General features: G+C 39.7%; 2 protein-coding genes across 7 annotated transcripts; both read left to right on the forward strand.

The window, feature by feature from the left end:
- The first annotated feature begins 3,506 nt into the window (after positions 1 to 3,506).
- Positions 3,507 to 7,332, forward strand: LOC307085786 (uncharacterized protein). 5 transcript variants are annotated; one of them, XM_079750647.1, is made up of 5 exons: positions 3,507 to 3,572; positions 3,665 to 4,606; positions 5,446 to 5,736; positions 5,919 to 6,017; positions 6,535 to 7,332. In XM_079750647.1, the coding sequence occupies exons 3-5, from the start codon at positions 5,538 to 5,540 to the stop codon at positions 6,750 to 6,752; spliced, it is 516 nt and encodes a 171-aa protein (XP_079606773.1). In that variant the 5' UTR covers positions 3,507 to 3,572; positions 3,665 to 4,606; positions 5,446 to 5,537; the 3' UTR covers positions 6,753 to 7,332. The 5 variants fall into 5 exon arrangements, with proteins under 5 accessions (XP_079606773.1, XP_079606776.1, XP_079606775.1 ...); XM_079750650.1 differs by having other exon boundaries at positions 5,919 to 5,996; XM_079750649.1 differs by having other exon boundaries at positions 5,922 to 6,017.
- Positions 7,333 to 12,788: 5,456 nt separating this feature from the next.
- LOC307085602 (uncharacterized protein) lies at positions 12,789 to 16,848 on the forward strand. Of its 2 annotated transcripts, none has more exons than XM_079750456.1 (5): positions 12,789 to 12,899; positions 12,992 to 14,040; positions 14,827 to 15,126; positions 15,324 to 15,419; positions 15,940 to 16,848. In XM_079750456.1, the coding sequence occupies exons 3-5, from the start codon at positions 14,925 to 14,927 to the stop codon at positions 16,155 to 16,157; spliced, it is 516 nt and encodes a 171-aa protein (XP_079606582.1). In that variant the 5' UTR covers positions 12,789 to 12,899; positions 12,992 to 14,040; positions 14,827 to 14,924; the 3' UTR covers positions 16,158 to 16,848. The 2 variants fall into 2 exon arrangements, with proteins under 2 accessions (XP_079606582.1, XP_079606583.1); XM_079750457.1 differs by having other exon boundaries at positions 14,833 to 15,126.
- Positions 16,849 to 20,003: the final 3,155 nt, after the last annotated feature.

Here is a 20,003-nt window from a genome sequence, read left to right on the forward strand (position 1 = left end):
AAGCTCTTAGGAACTTTTTCTGAATGAGTTCCGGGCTATAGTGTTCATCTGAACCGAGTTCTCTGGATTTAACTAACAGCCTCTCTTTTAGTTCTATTGCCCTAAAAAGGAAATTCTGGGGTGACTCATTACTTTCTTGAGTGACATTGAGGAGCCGATGATAAAGATCAGTGGAACTGTCCTCCTTGTAATGTCCCTTTAGGATGGTGCGCAGTTGAGAAAGGGTGAGGTTTGCTTTTATTTCTAGCATGTCACGTAAGGTCAAGCCAGGACTTACGGCTCTTACAACTGCCTCAACTATTTCCTCCTCACTGTGTTTTTTTCTCAACCCCATATCAATCTGATGGGTCAGATTAGAGTGTGACAGCTTGTCTTTCTGGCCCCTTTCCCCAATTTGACCGCTTATTTTGAACTCCCTTCTAATGGTCACTTCAGATGGCTTGGTAACTGAAGAGGAAGCTGTTGATGGGGTAACTGAAAAGGGGGTTGTTAGTGGTAAAACAGGGTTGCTTGGTTCCTGACTGGTCATTTTATTCGTCAACCTCATTATGTCTCCTTCCATTTTCATTGTAGAGGCTTGAAAACTCAGTTGCAGTGCGGCATATTGTTGCTGCAGACTAGCTAGTGCTCCAACATTGCTAGTAATATCGTCACTCAACTGTGGTTGTTCATTTATTTGCATCAATTCCTTTGCAGTTTTTATTAAGCGGATCAGAAACGCAGATGCTACTTGCTCCTCTTCATCTTCTACAGCTTTCTCAGCTGCTTCAATTATTAATCTGATCAGCGTATGCTTTTTGGTCTGCTTTTCCGTAGAGATTTTTGCTTGAAAACACACCTCTTGTAGCTGTTCCCACTGCAACTGCACCAAGGACTCGGCCAGTTGATCTTGCAGACTCTCCAGCTCCATTTTGTGTTTGGACACTGCAATCTCTCTCTTCTCAGCTCACAGAAGCACCGCTGATCCCACCGCTGCCACCAAATTTGTTGCACACTTGAAAATAAACTCAAGCGTGACTTGAAGAGTAGTTTCTTTAATGAGTTCTGTAAACATACACAAGCAAGGTACACATCTGGTTACGACACGCTCTGTCCGCCATGTCTCAACACTGCTCTACAGAATGTGTAGCTTTCACCAGACAGAGTGCACCAATAGACCAACGCCACTCTGTGGCGGAAATTAGGTACTACATGCATTACATTATATGGGCGTAAAGGAATATGGAGCACAATGTTTACAAAATGAAACAAAAACAAGAAGAATGACTGTTAAACAAATTATGGTAAAATGGGGGCGGGGGTGTACTTATCTAACACGCTATTCTCACACACACACTCTATTTAAGAGCATGCGAAGGAATGCATTTATGGTTAACGGATCGCCAGAAAAAAAAAATCGTAATTGGGATCATATAACCCGATTAGCAGCCTGTTATTATGAGAAGGAATTTGATAGGGGGATGAGTCGCAGAGTTGGTTTGTGAGGAAAGAGATGGAGGCGCTGACGGTTAAATAGGTCAAAGAGCCATATCAATAGGCTATATAGCCTATATGTAATAGTACAATTAAAGGTGAAAAAGTGTTTCAAATAATATCAAAACAGTATTAGACACTGGTTTTAGGCTAATCAATTAAGGAATAATGATGCTAAAAACGTCATTAAATGTATTTTCTGAGAAATAATAATTTACCACAAATCTAATAATTAAACAAATGCATACCTCTTACAGATAGATTGACCAAATGTACATATGCCTACCTAAATAAATTGAAAGATGAATAGCGTTTTGGTCTTGGCTTGCTCATAGCTTTGGTCTTTGTCTGTTGAGTCTGTTGCCTGCTCACATAATTTGGTTATAGATGGAAAAATGTAAAGACCTCTGAAAGTATTTGTACCACATATTAAATACTTTAAATTATTAAATGTAGAATGCATTTTCAAATGAATAATACCTTTTGTGATGCATCTTTTCTTAATTTATTAATAATTATCATATGAATCGAATAAAGCCACACACCCCAGCTCGATCCCTCCGCTCAACTACCTCAGCTGGACGTCTGGTACCGCCATCGCTAAGAGCAAGTAAAGGTCGATCAACAAAGTCACAACTTTTCTCTGTTTTGGGACCTCAGTGGTGGAACGAGCTCCCTGCCGATGTCAGGATCGCAGAGTCGCTCACCAGCTTCCCCAAAAGACTCAAAACTCACCTGTTCAGAGTTCACCTCGACTCTGCATAGCTACCCAGACCCTTCCGGCCTCCATTGTATGTTGTACGTCCAGGCACTTAATGTACGCACTTATTGTACGCACGACATTGCACTTATTCATAGTACTTAATTGTGTAGCATCTGCAGTAGCTGCTATCATTGCTGTACATGGGGAATGGGTTAGCCTAGCGATTGTTAGTACTTGCACTTGGTTCTATGAACATCTTTACTGTACTGACAGCGATATATTGTTTCACTTCTTATGACAAATATACTTATTGTAAGTCGCTTTGGATAAAAGCGTCTGCTAAATGCCCTAAATGTAAACGCAAATGCAATGTAAATGTAATAATGGTAAATCAATAAAAAATCTGATCACATGTAATGTCATCAACCTATCTGCATCAGGATGCAATATAATCTAGGGCCGTAGTCTGTTAAATGTCAAAAAGGTTGAAAAAGCCCTTCATTTCATTCCTATACTCAGTTGGTTTGGGCAATTACCCCTGCCTTTGTCGTAGTGGTTGTCGGATCGGATTTGTGCAATTATTTATTTACTTTCATATATTGTATTTTTTATTTAATGTCTATATTCTTAATTAGGCTAGACGTTTGAAGTTATGCTCTAGAATTCCTTTGTCTCACAACAAACATTTCAATATAAAGTTGTCCTGACATATTGTGCATAATAGTTTCTATATCACTGAAGTTGTTTTTTAATTAATGGATGTGAACTCTATAATAATGTTTTATTTGATATACGCGTTCAGGCCTTCTCTTCTCTCACCACAGATCAGAGTCTCTCCATTTCCAACGATACCTCGGTCGTCAAGGAGACGACCATGCTGCTGTTTTGATTGACAGCTCCTCATCAGTGCTGGGGAACAGGATGTGGTGCTCTGAGATGTTTGTGGTCTGTAGCCGTTGGAGGCGGAGCTGATGGAGGAAACAGATGCAGGTCTGCACTAATACAGAGAACCTGAGCTCATCTGATCTCCTAGCAAAGACACAATCACACACACACACACACACACACACACACACACACACACACACACACACACACACACACACACACACACACACACACACACACACACCAACTCCACTGCTGCTGGGGAAGGAAACCACCAGATATGTCATTCTGAATCACGTGACACACAGGCACCACGCCATTGGTTAAACTGACATGTCACTCAATAGCAGCCCTCGAAGTCCGCCCCTTGGGGCGGTGGGCTGGCGTTGAGGACCTATTTGAGGACCCCCTGGTTCACCCTGGTCTCAGTGGCAGCCCCTCTCCTCAGCTTCTCCTACAGACCAGATGCCTCTACTCTCTAGGGCTGCCTGGAGCTCACTGTGTTTAGGTGACAGTTTCCCACCAATCACAACTCACCACACATCAGGTTTCGTCCATCCCAGAACACGGATGCTCATCCATGTGCTCTTGTCCCTACAGCGGTGGTTGCCATGGCAGCAGAGCTGACTCAGAACCAGGTGTCGTGGACCAGGAAAGAAGGGGAAAACATCTCCTTCAGATGTACAGACACTGACCAGTGTGGTCTTATCTACTGGTACCAGAAGAAAGAGGGGGAAACATTAACCGTGATTCTTTCTTTTGAAAAAAGTTTGGGTCAATTACAAAAAGGATACAACCATCCTCAGGAAGATGACTTCTCATCAGTCTTAAAAGAGGAAAGCTGGGAGTTGTCGCTTCAGAAGGTGAAAGCGTCCCATTCTGCCACCTACTACTGTTCCTGTTTGACAAGTGGTCGCACACAATGAGATGTTCTCCTTCCTGCCCCTACAAGAACTCTGGTGATCACATGACCTCACAGGTCATGTCTCATTGGCTGTTCGATCTACAGCATGACGTTGATGCTAATAGACATGAGCAGGGAGATCTGGGTCAGTCACTGTTCTCTCTGTTAGATCACAGCCTGGACCGTCCTGTCTGTAGTTTAGGCTTCAATCCAAGCCTTGATCTCTCCTTGCTAAAAATACAACAATCTAGTAAAATACTGAGCTCTGTGGTATTGAAGCACTCTCTGAAATGTCTTACATTGTTGCCTTCCATAGGAAGGAAAGAGTCTTCAGTTGTTACAAAGCCTTCGATGAAGAGGTATGAAGACCTTGGAGTCATTTCTACTAAACACAAGTAGTGACATCAAGTCTCCTGATTTACTCTGCAGCCTCTTACAAAGCCCTCCTCTCAGGACAAGATCATTAATCCCCACACCTCCCTGGTGGCGGTGCTGATCATCTGTAGGTGATCGATGTGATCAGCAAGTTATTGATCAGCGCTGACGGCATCACAGGCGGTGAGCAGAGGTTTATGATACAGGATATTTCACTGTGGGCGTCTGGATCTTTGGTTGCGGCACCACCCTGGTTGTTACAGGTAAGATCACTGCTTCATGGTTTCTCTGGCTTTGTGTTTCATTTTATGTTGGGGAGAATATGAGTGTATTAATATTTCCCGTTGGTTGTTTGACCTCTTTGAGTTGTGCTGGAGAAGTCAGTGTTGTCTGGATATGTATGTCTGTAAAGCTTAAAATATCGCTAATGCCATTAATAAACTATGAATCAGTATGATATGTCAGTGTATTAGGTAATTAATGATTAATATTTATAAACATATTGTGAATAATCATGATGGGGATTAAAATTGGCTCTGACAATTTTCAAACCACCAATATATTTTGTAACATTAATTTAGTCAGCAGTTGGCCAACATTAATTAAAGCCTCCTTTTCAGTTTCTATTCTATTCTATTATGTAAATGTATAATCTTCCTGCTTAAATACAACTATTGTTTCACGCAGTAGAAATAATATTGTAATCATAATAATAGTAATATAAATAATTTTTTATCTACATATAGGTTTGATATTTCATTGAGATATATTGTATATATTACATAGTTATAAATGTTAATATGTATTATTCTATTTTTTTTAGATCGCTGATGTAGTTTCTTTAAATAATTACAAAAATTAAATATTATTATGATTATTATTTTTAAAATAATTATAATATTAATAATAGTAATTATAATAATAATAATTGTAATAATTGTACACAAATTATGAAATGATTGCCTCACTTCATATTATTTTCATGATTGTTTATTACTTAACATATTTCATAATATGTAATATAATACTGCTAATATTTCCACAGTTTTGACACCATGTGACTTGTGTTCTGTCTCCCGATTGGTTCTTCTGTTAAACTCAGACAGGCCAGTGGAGCGGCCCAAAGTGAGCGTCTACCCAGCGACGGGAGCTGATTTAAAGGGCCGGCGCTCCCTGCTGTGTGTAGCCAGAGACATGGTCCCTGAGGAGGTCCGGGTGTCCTGGAGGAGGAAAGGGGGGGGCGGAGGGCAGGGGAAGGACTGGGAGCAGCTGGAGCTCAGAGGACCGACATACGCTGCCAGCATCCTGGTTATTGATCCGGGAGAAACCCTCAGAGATCCATACATCTGTAGAGTTGAGCATGAGAGCGGTCTGCAGGAGGACATCCCAGCAGGTAATGAAGAACTACAACCCCTACACAACCAGCTTGTTGTCTATCACTAACCCCACTGGCTATCACCTTGGACATGTAGTCTCAGTCATACTAACCCCACTGGCTATCACCTGGGACATGTAGTCTATTAATAACCCACAAACACTGACTTTCAACTCTGACTGAAACTACCTTGACGTCAGAAGGCCCCGGAATGACAGAGGTTACCGTAGCGACGGCAGTTACTACGGACCCCCGGCGTCCAGGGAGACCCAGAGAAGGTACTTCAGATGAAACACACCGTAAGATCAGCTGCAATACCTCTGAACTGCTGTAGGAATCTCAAGTGGTTTCTGGATAAGCAGTGTGGTATTTCATCAAGAATACATTAAAGTATGAATGTATATACCAGCATCATGTTTAAACCAGTATAAGCTATTATAAACCATTACAACCAGTGTAAAACAGTATGGAGTGTACAAGCCATTATAAACCAGTATAAACCAGTATGGCATATAAACCAGTCTAGACCTCTATGGTGCGTGTAAACCTGTATAGAAAGGTATAGACCACTATGGATTGTTTAGGGTTTTATTGGTTAACCCTAACCAGTAAAAAATAGTTTTTTTAAACTGCAAAAACTAGTATAGACTGCCATGGTGTGCACATATAACTATAGGCCAGTATAAACCATTACTTTACATATTAACCAGCAGTCACCAGTATAGACCACTATGATGCCTATAAACCAGCATAGACCTCTATGGTGCATATGGACCAGTATAAACCAGTATGGGCTGTGTGTTGGTGGGGTCCCAGAGTCCTTCCAGGTGCTGTCCAGAGCCAGGCTGGCGTCTGTGCTCTACACAGTGATGGTGGTGAAGAGTGTGCTCTGCTGCTGTGGCCTGGCTCTCCTGCTCCTCCACACCAACAAGACCAGCAGGACGCCCAGCCGGCCCACACAGAACCAGCACCACCACAGCCCTGAACCGACGCTGCTGTCCCCCAGAACCAGCACCACCACAGCCCTGGACTGACGCTGCTGTCCCCCAGAACCAGCAGACCCACCTCGTACAACCATAAGAGGTCATCATGTCATCATGCCATCATGTCTTCATGTCACCATGTCATCATGTCATCATGTCACCTTGTCACCATGTCATCATGTCGTCATGTTATTCATTTCTACTGTCCACGTTCTTCTGCTCTTTTCCCTCCACTGTTCGGACCAGAAAACTTCATGAGTGTTTTACGGTTCTCTGTTGCTTGTTTCTTAGTGTGTACCGTCGCCCATGTATATTCTAACACACTCCCTTCATTTAAACAGGCCCTCAAAACCCACCTTTCCAAGATCGCTTTTAACACATAACCTCCCTCCCTTCTCTACCCTCCCTCCTTTTAGACTTTTATGCCTATTTATGTATTTTAGATACCTATTTTTTCCCTATTTTATCTTTTTACTTATATATGTTATTATTAAATGTTTTTATTCTGTGTTCACTCTGTTAAGCGACTTTGAGTATTTATAAAAGCGCTGAGCTGAATGTATTGGTATTATTATTATTATTATTATTATGTAAGAACATGCATTTAAAATAATAAAAATCTCAAATGTAACGTTAGCTGGTTGTCTATCAATGGAGTTGTATTCATAAGGTGAATTATGTCATTTTAAAGAAGCGGATTTTCTAGATCTTTCGGAACAACGATTCTGAACAAAACCTTTAGATGAACTAAGACCATTGAATTACTCCACTAAGTATGCTTCAAGCCACAATGGAAATCGATTTTAACTTTGCTCTAGTGTAAAGTTAACTTTGAATTAGAATGTAATCTGCTACTTTCTAGACGTTTATAAGTCTAGTGTACGCTCAGGGTGTTAAAGTTCAAGGTGTGATAAAATTTGATGTCCCCGAAAATTGGACGTCTTCATAGGTGAGCAACACATTTCCTTTCTTAATAAACCCCCTCCATGCTTGAAAAGCTTGAATCGGCAGAAAACATAAAGAAAAAGCTTTGCACCATGTCAACTGATTGATTCCATTTGTAGTTCTGAAAGAGTTAGGTGGGTTTACCGTAGTTTTATTTTTTTTTTAATTGTAGTTCTGAAGGAGCACCATTTTGTGATTCAGAATGAGTTCATTGTAAATCAGAAGTAGTTTATTGTAATTCTGAAATATTTCATTGTAGTTCTAAAGGAACACCTTATGACGAGTGTTTCTTTATTGTTAACACCAGAGTTATTCAGGAAATGGCTGCCCATGATAATTATAAATCCAACCAGTCACAGTTTCAATTGTTGTTTGTCTTTGTGTAGTTTTTGTTTCTTCCTCCAGATGTCCTCAGCTATTCTTTTCCTTCCCATCCTTATCGTTGATTTTCTTCCACCTGTGTTGATTTGTTAATTGTGTCCTCATTTGTATTCAAGCCCTCCGTTTGTTATCCATTTGTCTGAAGCTCCTGTCTTGTAGCTAAGCAAATCTAGTAATTTTCCAAGTAAATGATTAAACATTTGTTTGATGGCAATCAATGTTTTTGATAGATCTGCAGAGATTAAGATCATTTTGGTTGAACCTTCTCAACCTCAGTTTGAGTCTCCTTTTGAGTCTGAAACCTGATCTTATACAGACAACAAATATCACAGCCCATATTTATTTATGGACCAAATATTGTAAAGAAAGTGGCAGAAATGTGTTCAATTCTCCCAATGTTCCAGTAAATGAAAATATAAAAGATAAATATTAGAGAAAATAGAAAATGATGTGTAAAACTGCGCAGTGGGGCTCACCTGGTAGAGAGCGTAACATTGAGGGGCCAGTCCTCACCGCAGCGCCCCGGGATGATTCCTCCCCTGGTCCTTTGCTGCATGTCCTCCCCTATCTCGCCCATAACTTCTGTCTATCTCACTCTATCATAAAGTAGGCAAAAAAAAACGCTAAATGAGCTGAATATGTTATTATTATTATTATTATTATTATTATTATTATTATTATTATTATTATTATTATTATTATTATTATTATTATATAAGAACATGCATTTAAAATAATAAAACTCTCAAATGTAACATAAGCTGGTCTATCAATGGAGTTTGACTCATGAGGTGAATTATGTTATTTTATAGAAGCGTATTTGCTTAATCTTTGAGTCAGTCTGGATGGCTCATGGTCCTCTGTTGGGACATGTGTGGTTGAACAGGTATTGAAGGAACATTATAGAACTGTAGGATAGTTTAACTATAAGAATAAGAATGAACATGACAACGATTCTGAATAAAACCTTTAGATGAACATCAACTCCACTAAGTATGCTTCAAGCCACAATGTAAATTGATTTTAACTTTGCTAAAGTGTAAGGTTAACTTTGAACTAGAATTTAACAGGCTAGTTTCTAGACGTTTATAAGTCTAGCATTCGCTCAGGGTGTTAAAGTTCAAGGTGCGATAAAATTGGATTTCCCCCAAAATTGGACGTCTTCATTGGCGAGCAAAACACATTTCATTCCTTAATGAACCCCCTAAATGCTTGAAAAGCTCAAATCTGCAGACAGACATAGTGAAAAACCTTTGCACCATATCAACTGATTGATTGCCTTAGTAGTTCTGAAATAGTAAGGTAGATTTACTGTAGTTCTAAATATTTGTTTAGTTTTGAAGGAGCACCTTATTGAATTTATTGTGATGGTGAAGGAATTCTTGGTAGTTCGGGTGTAGTTTATTCTAGTATATTTAGGTAATTTAAGGTAATTAAAAGAGTATCAAAAAATGATAAAGTTAGTGTTTCTTTATTATTTACACCAGGGGATGCAGAAAATGGCTGCCCATGATATTTATACAACCAACCTGTCACAGTTTCAACAGTTGTTTATCTTTTTGTAGTTTTTGTTTCTTTCTCCTGATGTCCTCAGTTATTCTTTTCCTTCCCAGTAATCGTTTTCTTCCACCTGTGTTGATTTGTTAATAGTGTCCTCATGTGTATTCAAGCCCTCAGTTTTTTATGCATTTGTCTCAAGGTCCTGTCCTGTAGCTAAACCAGTCTAATAAGTGTCCTAGTGAATTATTATAACCTTCTCAACCTGAGTTTGAGTCTCCTTTTTAGTTTAAAACCTGATCTTTGAGTTACACTGCCAACAAATATCACATACCATATTTATTTATGTAAGCTACTAAATATTGCAAGGAAATGGACAAAAAGATGTGTAAAGCTGTGCAGTGGGGCGCCCAGGTGGCTCACCGGGTAGAGCGCGTGACATTTAAGACTCAGCCCTAACCGCAGCGACGCGGGTTCGATTCCTGCCCGTGGTCCTTTGCTGCAAGTCCCCTCTCTCTCTCCCTTACCTTCCTGTCTTTCTCACTTTATCATAAAGCATACAAATAGATCTTAAAAAAAATCAATAGATGCGCAGTAAAAAAAAAATCATTATCTTGGTACATGAGTAGATGGATTGAAATCTTTAGCATCGCTTTACTGTTGTTGTTAGTCTAATATTTTGGTTTAATTTGGAATTTTATGTAATTGAATAGACTTATTTAAAAAGTAAAGTGTTAGTGGATACAGTTTCCAATTCAGAATACATTTCATGGTGTGTATCTAAGTGTTATGTATGAATTTGTCTTTATATTTATAGATTTATTCAATATCATTTCCAATAAAAAAAATATTTATCTACATACAGTGGGGCAAAAAAGTATTTAGTCAGCCACCAATTGTGCAAGTTCTCCCACTTAAAAAGATGAGAGAGGCCTGTAATTTTCATCATAGGTATACCTCAGCTATGAGAGACAAAATGAAAAAAAAAAATCTAGAAAATCACATTGTCTGATTTTTAAAGAATTTATTTTCAAATTATGGTGGAAAATAAGTATTTGGTCAATAACAAAAGGTCATCTCAATACTTTGTTACATGCCCTTTGTTGGCAATGACAGAGGTCAAACGTTTTCTGTAAGTCTTTACAAGGTTTTCACACACTGCTGCTGGTATTTTGGCCCATTCCTCCATGCAGATCTCCTCTAGAGCAGTGATGTTTTTGGGCCACACGGACTTTCAACTCCCTCCAAAGATTTTCTATGGGGTTGAGATCTGGAGACTGGCTAGGCCACTCCAGGACCTTGAAATGTTTCTTACGAAGCCACTCCTTCGTTGCCCGGGCGGTGTGTTTGGGGTCATTGTCATGCTGAAAGACCCAGCCACGTTTCATCTTCAGTGCCCTTGCTGATGGAAGGAGGTTTTCACTCAAAATCTCACGATACATGGCCCCATTCATTCTTTCCATCACATGGATCAGACGTCCTGGTCCCTTGACAGAAAAACAGCCCCAAAGCATGGTGTTTCCACCCCCATGCTTCACTGTAGGTATGGTGTTCTTTGGATGCAACTCATCATTCTTTCTCCTCCAAACACGACGAGTTGAGTTTTTACCAAAAAGTTCTATTTTGGTTTCATCTGACCATATGACATTCTCCCAATCCTGTTCTGGATCATCCAAATGCTCTCTAGCAAACTTCAAACGGGCCCGGACATGCACTGGCTTTAGCAGGGGGACACGTCTGGCCCTGCAGGATTTGAGTCCCTTGTGGCGTAGTGTGTTAGTGATGGTAGCCTTTGTTACTTTGGTCCCAGCTCTCTGGAGGTCATTCACTAGGTCCCCCCGTGTGGTTCTGGGATTTTTGTTCACCGTTCTTGTGATCATTCTGACCCCACAGGGTGAGATCTTGCGTGGAGCCCCAGATCGAGGGAGATTATCAGTGGTCTTGTATGTATTCCATTTCCTAATAATTGCTCCCACAGTTGATTTCTTCACACCAAGCTGCTTACCTATTGCAGATTCAGACTTCCCAGCCTGGTGCAGGTCTACAATCGTGTTTCTGGTGTCCTTTGACAGCTCTTTGGTCTTGGCCATAGTGGAGTTTGGAGTGTGACTGTTTGAGGTTGTGGACAGGTGTCTTTTATACTGATAAGGAGTTCAAACAGGTGCCATTAATACAGGTAACAAGTGGAGGACAGAGGAGCCTCTTAAAGAAGAAGTTACAGATCTGTGACAGACAGAAATCTTGCTGGTTTGTAGGTGACCAAATACTTATTTTCCACCATAATTTGCAAATAAATTCTTAAAAAATCAGACAATGTGATTTTCTGGATTTTTTTTTTTTTATTTTGTCTCTCATAGCTGAGGTTTACCTATGATGAAAATTACAGTCCTCTCTCGTCTTTTAAAGTGGGAGAACTTGCACAATTGGTGGCTGACTAAATACTTTTTTGCCCCACTGTATATTCAATTTTTTCGGGTGAATTTTAATATGAAAACTAAAAGCCAATATTTAGCTGATTCCTATGAAACAAATTCAATGATTTCTATCCTTTTATTCCTCTGAATATTTTAAATATTTTGGGCATGATATATATAAATATATTTTTTGAAATTCGATTTGTGGATTTATAGCCCCTTTCCTGTTGCTAATATACTTGTGCTTAGGATACTTCTGAATCGATTATTAATTAACTTTATGTAAACTCTACAATAATCGGTGTGGTTTTAATTTGCAGTACACAATCAAGCATGCTCTTCTCTCACCACAGATCAGAGTCTTTCCATTTCCACCGATACCTCGTCGTCAAGGAGACGACCATGCTGCTGTTTTGATTGACAGCTCCTCATCAGTGCTGGGGAACAGGATGTGGTGCTCTGAGATGTTTGTGGTCTGTAGCCGGTGGAGGTGGAGCTGATGGAGGAAACAGATTCAGGTCTCCGCTAATACAGAGAACCTGAGCTCATTTGAACCCCGACAAAGACACAATCACACACACGCACGCACACACACCAACTTTACTGCTGCTGAAAGAATGAATCAACGGCAGATATGTGGTTATGTTTCACTTCAGCTACAGGTTCAAACACATTCATCTGAAATATGCCTCTTCTACATTTACTCACATGTCAATCCTGACTCTGTGCTGCCATTGGTCCTCAGAAACATGTGACACACAGACACCACGCCATTGGTTCCACTGAGCTGTCGCTCAAAAGCAGCCCTCCCACTCCACCCTAGGGGACGGTGGGCTGCGTTGAGGACCTATTTGAGGCCCCCCTGGTTCACCCTGGTCTCAGTGGCAGCCCCTCTCCTCAGCTTCTCCTACAGACCAGATGCCTCTACTCTCTAGGGCTGCCTGGAGCTCCCTGTGTTTAGGTGACAGTTTCCCACCAATCACAACTCACCACACATCGGGTTTCGTCCAACTCAGAACACGGAGGCTCATCCATGTGTTCTTGTCCCTACAGCGGTGGTTGCCATGGCAGCAGAGCTGACTCAGGACCAGGTGTCGTGGACCAGGAAAGAAGGGGAAAACGTCACCTTCAGATGTACAGACACTGACCAGTGTGTTAATGACTATATCTACTGGTACCAGAAGAAAGAGAACGAAACATTCACCTTCATTCTACTAATTGACAAGAGCGATGGTAAAGTTTACAAAGGTAACAACCATCCTCAGGAGGATGATTTCTCACTAGTCTACAAAGAGAACAGCTGTGAGTTGTCGCTTCAGAAGGTGAATGCGTCCCATTCTGCCACCTACTACTGTTCCTGTTGGAATAGTGGTGTCACACAGTGAGACGTTCTCCTCGCTCCCCGTACAAAAACTCTGGTGATCACATGACGCAGCAGGAGATGTCTCATTGGCTGTTCAATCTACAGCCAGGCGCTAATTTGAACTGTAAGAACGGTAAGATCCGGATCAATCCCTGTTAGATCAGAGCCTGGACCTTACTGTCTGTAGTTTAGGCTTCAATCCAAGCCTTGATCTCTCCTTGCTACTGTGCTGAGTTAATATCATCACTGAACTGGTTGTTGGTTTGGGTGAGCTGGAGCAAACTAAAGAGTAACAGACAGACATCTGGAGGCTCTAATGACGACTTTAGGCTCAAACCTCAAGAAACAACAATCTAGTAAAATACTGAGCTCTGTGGTAATGAAGCACTCTCTGGAAGATCTTACATTGTTGTCTTCCTTGAGAAGGAACGAGTCTTCAGTTGTCATTAAAGCCTACGATAACGAGAGAAGAAGACCTTGGAGTCATTTGTACTAAACACAAGTAGTGACATAAAGTCTCCTGATTTACTCTGCAGCCTCTTACAAAGCACTCCTCTCAGGACAAGATAATTCATCCCCACACTTCCCTGGTGGTGGTGCTGATCATCTGTAGGGGATCGATGTGATCAGCAAGTTATTGATCAGCACTGACGGCATCACAGGCGGTGACCAGAGGTTTATGATACAGGATATTTCACTGTGGATATCTTTGGTCGCGGCACCACCCTGGTTGTTACAGGTAAGATCACTGCTTCATGGTTTCTCTGGCTTTGTGTTTCATTTCATGTTGGGGAGAATATGAGTGTATTAATATTTCCAGTTGGTTGTTTGACCTCTTTGAGTTGTGCTGGAGAAGTCAGTGTTGTCTGAAGATTCATGTTCTGTCCGTACAGCGTAAAATATCACTAATGCTATTAATAAACTATGCTTCAGTATAATATGTCAGTGTCTTATGTAATAAATTATGAATGTTACTAAACATATTATGAATTATCATGATGGGGATAAAAATCGGCATGTGACGATTTTCAAAGCAATATTAAAGTTGTAATATTATGCTAATAAAAGACAGTATTAATTCATTCAGCAGTTTGCCAACATCAATGAAAGCCTCCTTTAAGTAGAATCTGCTTCTTTTATATTCTATTCTATTATGTACATTTCTAATATTGTAATGTAATGTAAAAATAATAATGATATTGATTGAAATATATATATTTGTATCTATGTTTATTATGGAAAATGCACATGGTATGTATATTAGGTTTGATATGTAAATCAGATATATTGTATGTTATATATGTTAATATAAATTATTATTATTTTTTTCGATTGCTAATGTAGTTTCGTATACTACTTTCAATTATTTTAATTATCATGTGTGATTGCCTCACTTCATATTGTTTTCATAATTATTTATTCCGTAACATATTTCGTAATATGTAATATAATAATACTGCTAAGATTTCCACCGTTTTGACACCATGTGACTTGTGTTCTGTCTCTTGATTGGTTCTTCTGTTAGACTCAGACAGTCCAGTGGAGCGGCCCAAAGTGAGCGTCTACCCAGCGACGGGAGCTGATTTAAAGGGCCGGCGCTCCCTGCTGTGTGTAGCCAGAGACATGGTCCCTGAGGAGGTCCGGGTGTCCTGGGGAAGGAAAGGGGGGGGCGGAGGGCAGGGGAAGGACTGGGAGCAGCTGGAGCTCAGAGGACCGACATACGCTGCCAGTATCCTGGTTATTGATCCGGGAGAATACCTCAGAGATCCATACATCTGTAGAGTTGAGCATGAGAGCGGTCTGCAGGAGGAGGAGATCCCAGCAGGTAATGAAGAACTACAACCCCTACACAACCAGCTTGTTGTCTATCACTAACCCCACTGGCTATCACCTGGGACATGTAGTCTCAGTCATACTAACCCCACTGGCTATCACCTGGGACATATAGTCTTAAACTAACCCCACTTGCTTTACCTGGAACATGGTGTCTATCACTAACCCACTAATGTTGACTCACAACAGAAATTACCTTGACGTCAGAAGGCCCCGGAATGACAGAGGTTACCGTAGCGACGGCAGTTACTACGGACCCCCGGCGTCCAGGGAGACCCAGAGAAGGTACTTCAGATGAAACACACCGAAAGATCAGCTGCAATAACTCTGAACTGCTGTAGGAATCTCAAGTGGTTTCTGGATTAGCAGTGTGGCATTTCATCAAGAATACATTATAGTATTAATGTATATACCAGCATCATGTTTAAACCAGTATAAGCTATTATAAACCATTACAACCAGTGTAAAACAGTATGGAGTGTACAAGCCATTATAAACCAGTATAAACCAGTGTAGACCTCTATGATGCGTGTAAACCGGAATAGAAAGGTGTAGACCACTATGGTGTGTTTAGGGTTTTACTGGTTAACCCTAACCAGAAAAAAATAGTTTTTTTAAACTGCAAAAACTAGTATAGACCGCCATGGTGTGCACATATAACTATGGCCAGTATAAACCATTACGTTACATATTAACCAGCAGCCACCAGTATACACCACTATGATGCATATAAACCAGTATAGGCCTCTATGGTGCATATGGACCAGTATAAACCAGTATGGGCTGTGTGTTGGTGGGGTCCCAGAGTCCTTCCAGGTGCTGTCCAGAGCCAGGCTGGCGTCTGTGCTCTACACAGTGATGGTGGTGAAGAGTGTGCTCTGCTGCTGTGGCCTGGCTCTCCTGCTCCTCCATATCAACAAGACCAGCAGGACGCCCAGCCGGCCCACACAGAACCAGCACCACCACAGCCCTGGACCGACGCTGCTGTCCCCCAGAACCAGCACCACCACAGCCCTGGACTGACGCTGCTGTCCCCCAGAACCACCTCGTACAACCATAAGAGGTCGTACAACCATGTCATCATGTCACCATGTCATCATGTCACCATGTCATCGTGTCACCATGTCATTGTGTCACCATGTCACCATGTCACCATGTCATCATGTCATCATGTCACCATGTCACCATGTCATCATGTCACCATGTCACCATGTCATCATGTCACCATGTCATCATGTCATCATGTCATCATGTCACCATGTCATCATGTCATCATGTCATCATGTCATCATGTCACCATGTCACCATGTCATCATGTCATCATGTCACCATGTCATCATGTCATCATGTCATCATGTTATTCATTTCTACTCTCCACGTTCTTCTGCTCTTTTCTCTCCACTGTTCGGACCAGAAAACTTCATGAGTGTTTCACGGTTCTCTGTTGCTTGTTTCTTGGTGTATACTTTCGCCCATGTATCATCTAACACACTCCCTTCATTTAAACAGGCCCTCAAAACCCACCTTTCCAAGATCGCTTTTAACACATAACCTCCCTCCCTTCTCTACCCTCCCTCCTTTTAGTCTTTTATACCTATTTCTGTATTTTAGATACCTATTTTTACCCTATTTTATCTTTTTACTTACATACGTTATTATTAAATGTTTTTATTCTGTGTTCACTCTGTTATGAGACTTTGAGTTTTTATAAAAGCGCTGTGCTGAATGTATTGGTTTTATTATTATTATTACGTAAGAACATGCATTTAAAATAATAAAAATCTCAAATATAACATTAGCTGGTTGTCTATCAATGGAGTTGTATTCATAAGGTGAATTATGTTATTTTAAAGAAGCGTATTTTCTAGATCTTTCGGAACAACGATTCTGAACAAAACCTTTAGATGAACTAAGACCATTAAATAACTCCACTAAGTATGCTTCAAGCCACAATGGAAATCAATTTTAACTTTGCTCTAGTGTAAAGTTAACTTTGAATTAGAATGTAATCTGCTACTTTCTAGACGTTTATAAGTCTAGTGTACGCTCAGGGTGTTAAAGTTCAAGGTGCGATAAAATTGGATTTCACCCAAAATTGGACGTCTTCATAGGTGAGCAACACATTTCCTTTCTTAATAAATCCCCTCAATGCTTGAAAAGCTTGAATCGGCAGAAAACATAAAGAAAAAGCTGTGCACCATGTCAACTGATTGATTCCATTTATAGTTCTGAAAGCGTTAGGTAGGTTTACTGTAGTTTAAAAAAAAAATTATTGTAGTTCTGAAGGAGCACCATTTTGTGATTCAGAATGAGTTCATTGTGAATCAGAAGTCGTTTATTGTAATTCTGAAATATTTTATTGTAGTTCTAAAGGAACACCTCATGACGAGTGTTTCTTTATTGTTAACACCAGGGTTATTCAGGAAATGGCTGCCCATGATAATTATAAATCCAACCTGTCACAGTTTCAATTGTTGTTTGTCTTTGTGTAGTTTTTGTTTCTTCCTCCAGATGTCCTCAGCTATTCTTTTCCTTCCCATCCTTATCGTTGATTTTCTTCCACCTGTGTTGATTTGTTCATTGAGTCCTCATTTGTATTCAAGCCCTCCGTTTGTTATCCATTTGTCTGAAGGTCCTGTCCTGTAGCTAAGCAAGTCTAGTAAGTGTCCTAGTGAATGATTAAACTCTTGTTTGATGGCAATCATTACTTTTGATAGATCTGCAGAGATTAAGATCATTTTGGTTTAACCTTCTCAACCTCAGTTTGAGTCTCCTTTTGAGTCTGAAACCTGATCTTATACAGACAACAAATATCACAGCCCATATTTATTTATGGACTAAATATTGTAAAGAAAGTGGCAGAAATGTGATCAATTCTCCCAATGTTCAAGTAAATGAAAATATAAAAGATAAATATTAGAGAAAAGAGAAAATGATGTGTAAAACTGCGCATTGGGGCTCACTGGATAGAGCGCGTAACATTGAGGTGCCAGTCCTCACCGCAGCGCCCCGGGTCGATTATTATTATTTTTTAAATTATTATTATATAAGAACATGAATTTCAAATAATAAAACTCTCAAATGTAACATAAGCTGGTTGTCTATCAATGGAGTTGGACTCATGAGGTGAATTATGTTATTTTATAGAAGCATATTTGCTTAATCTTTGAGTCAGTCTGGATGGCTCATGGTCCTCTGTTGGAACATGTGTGGTTGAACAGGTATTGAAGGAACATTATAGAACTTTAGGATAGTTTAACTATAAGAATGAACATGACAACGATTCTGAATAAAACCTTTAGATGAACATCAACTCCACTAAGTATGCTTCAAGCCACAATGGAAATTGATTTTAACTTTGCTCGAGTGTAAGATTAACTTTGAACTAGAATTTAACCGGCTAGTTTCTAGACGTATATAAGTCTAGCGCTCGCTCAGGGTGTTAAAGATCAGGGTGAAAAAAACATTGCATTTCCCCAAAATTGGACGTCTTCATTGGCGAGCAAAACACATTTCATTCCTTAATAAACCCCTCAATGCTTGAAAAGCTCAAATCTGCAGACTGACATAATGAAAAAGCTTTGCACCATATCTACTGATTGACTGCCTTAGTAGTTCTGAACGAGTAAGGTAGGTTTACTGTAGTTCTAAATATTTATTTAGTTCTGAAGGAGCACCTTATTGAATTTATTGTGGTTGTGTAGCAATTCTTTGTAGTTCGGGTGTAGTTTATTCTAGTATATGTAGGTAATTTAAGGTAATAAAAGAGTATCAAAAAATGATAAAGTTAGTGTTTCTTTATTATTTACACCAGGGGATGCAGAAAATGGCTGCCCATGATATTTATACAACCAACCTGTCACAGTTTCAACAGTTGTTTATCTTTTTGTAGTTTTTGTTTCTTTCTCCTGATATCCAGTTATTCTTTTCCTTCCCAATAATCGTTTTCTTCCACCAGTGTTAATTTGTTAATAGTGTCCTCATGTGTATTTAAGCCCTCTGTTTTTTATGCATTTGTCTCGAGGTCCTGTCCTGTAGCTAAACCAGTCTAATAAGTGTCCTAGTGAATTGTTATACTTTTGTTTGATTCCAATCATTATTTTTGATAAATCTGCAGTTTCTGCAGAGATTAAGATGATTTTGGGTTAACCTTCTCAACCTGAGTTTGAGTCTCCTTTTTAGTTTAAAACCTGATCTTTAAGTTACACTGCCAACAAATATCACATACCATAGTTATTTATGTAAGCTACTAAATATTGCAAGGAAAGGGACAAAAAGATGTGTAAAGCTGTGCAGTGGGGCGCCCAGTTGGCTCACCGGGTACAGCGCGTGACATTTAAGACTCAGCCCTAACGCAGCGACGCGGGTTCGATTCCTGCCCGTGGTCCTTTGCTGCATGTCCCCGCTCTCTCTTCCATTCTTTCTCACTTAATCATAAAGCATACAAATAAATCTTTAAAAAAATTAATAAATGCGCAGTAAAAAAAAATCATTATCTTGGTACATAAGTAGATGGATTGAAATCTTAAGCATCGCTTTGCTGTTGTTGTTAGTCTATTATTTTGGTTTAATTTGGAATTTTATGTAATTGAATAGACTTATTTAAAAAGTAAAGTGTTAGTGAATACAGTTTCCAATTCAGAATACATTTCATGGTGTGTATCTAATTGTTATGTATGAATTTGTCTTTATATTGATAGATTTATTCAATAACATTTCCAATTAAAAAAAAATTTCATCTCTGTATATTCAATTTTTTCGGGTGAATTTTAATATGAAAACTCAAAGCCAATATTTAGCTGATTCCTATGAAACAAATTCAATGATTTCTATCCTTTTATTTCTCTGAATATTGTAAATATTTTGGGC

This window comes from Pollachius pollachius (assembly GCF_949987615.1).
Source record: "Pollachius pollachius genome assembly, chromosome: 14".
In the NCBI taxonomy this organism is placed as follows: domain Eukaryota; kingdom Metazoa; phylum Chordata; class Actinopteri; order Gadiformes; family Gadidae; genus Pollachius; species Pollachius pollachius.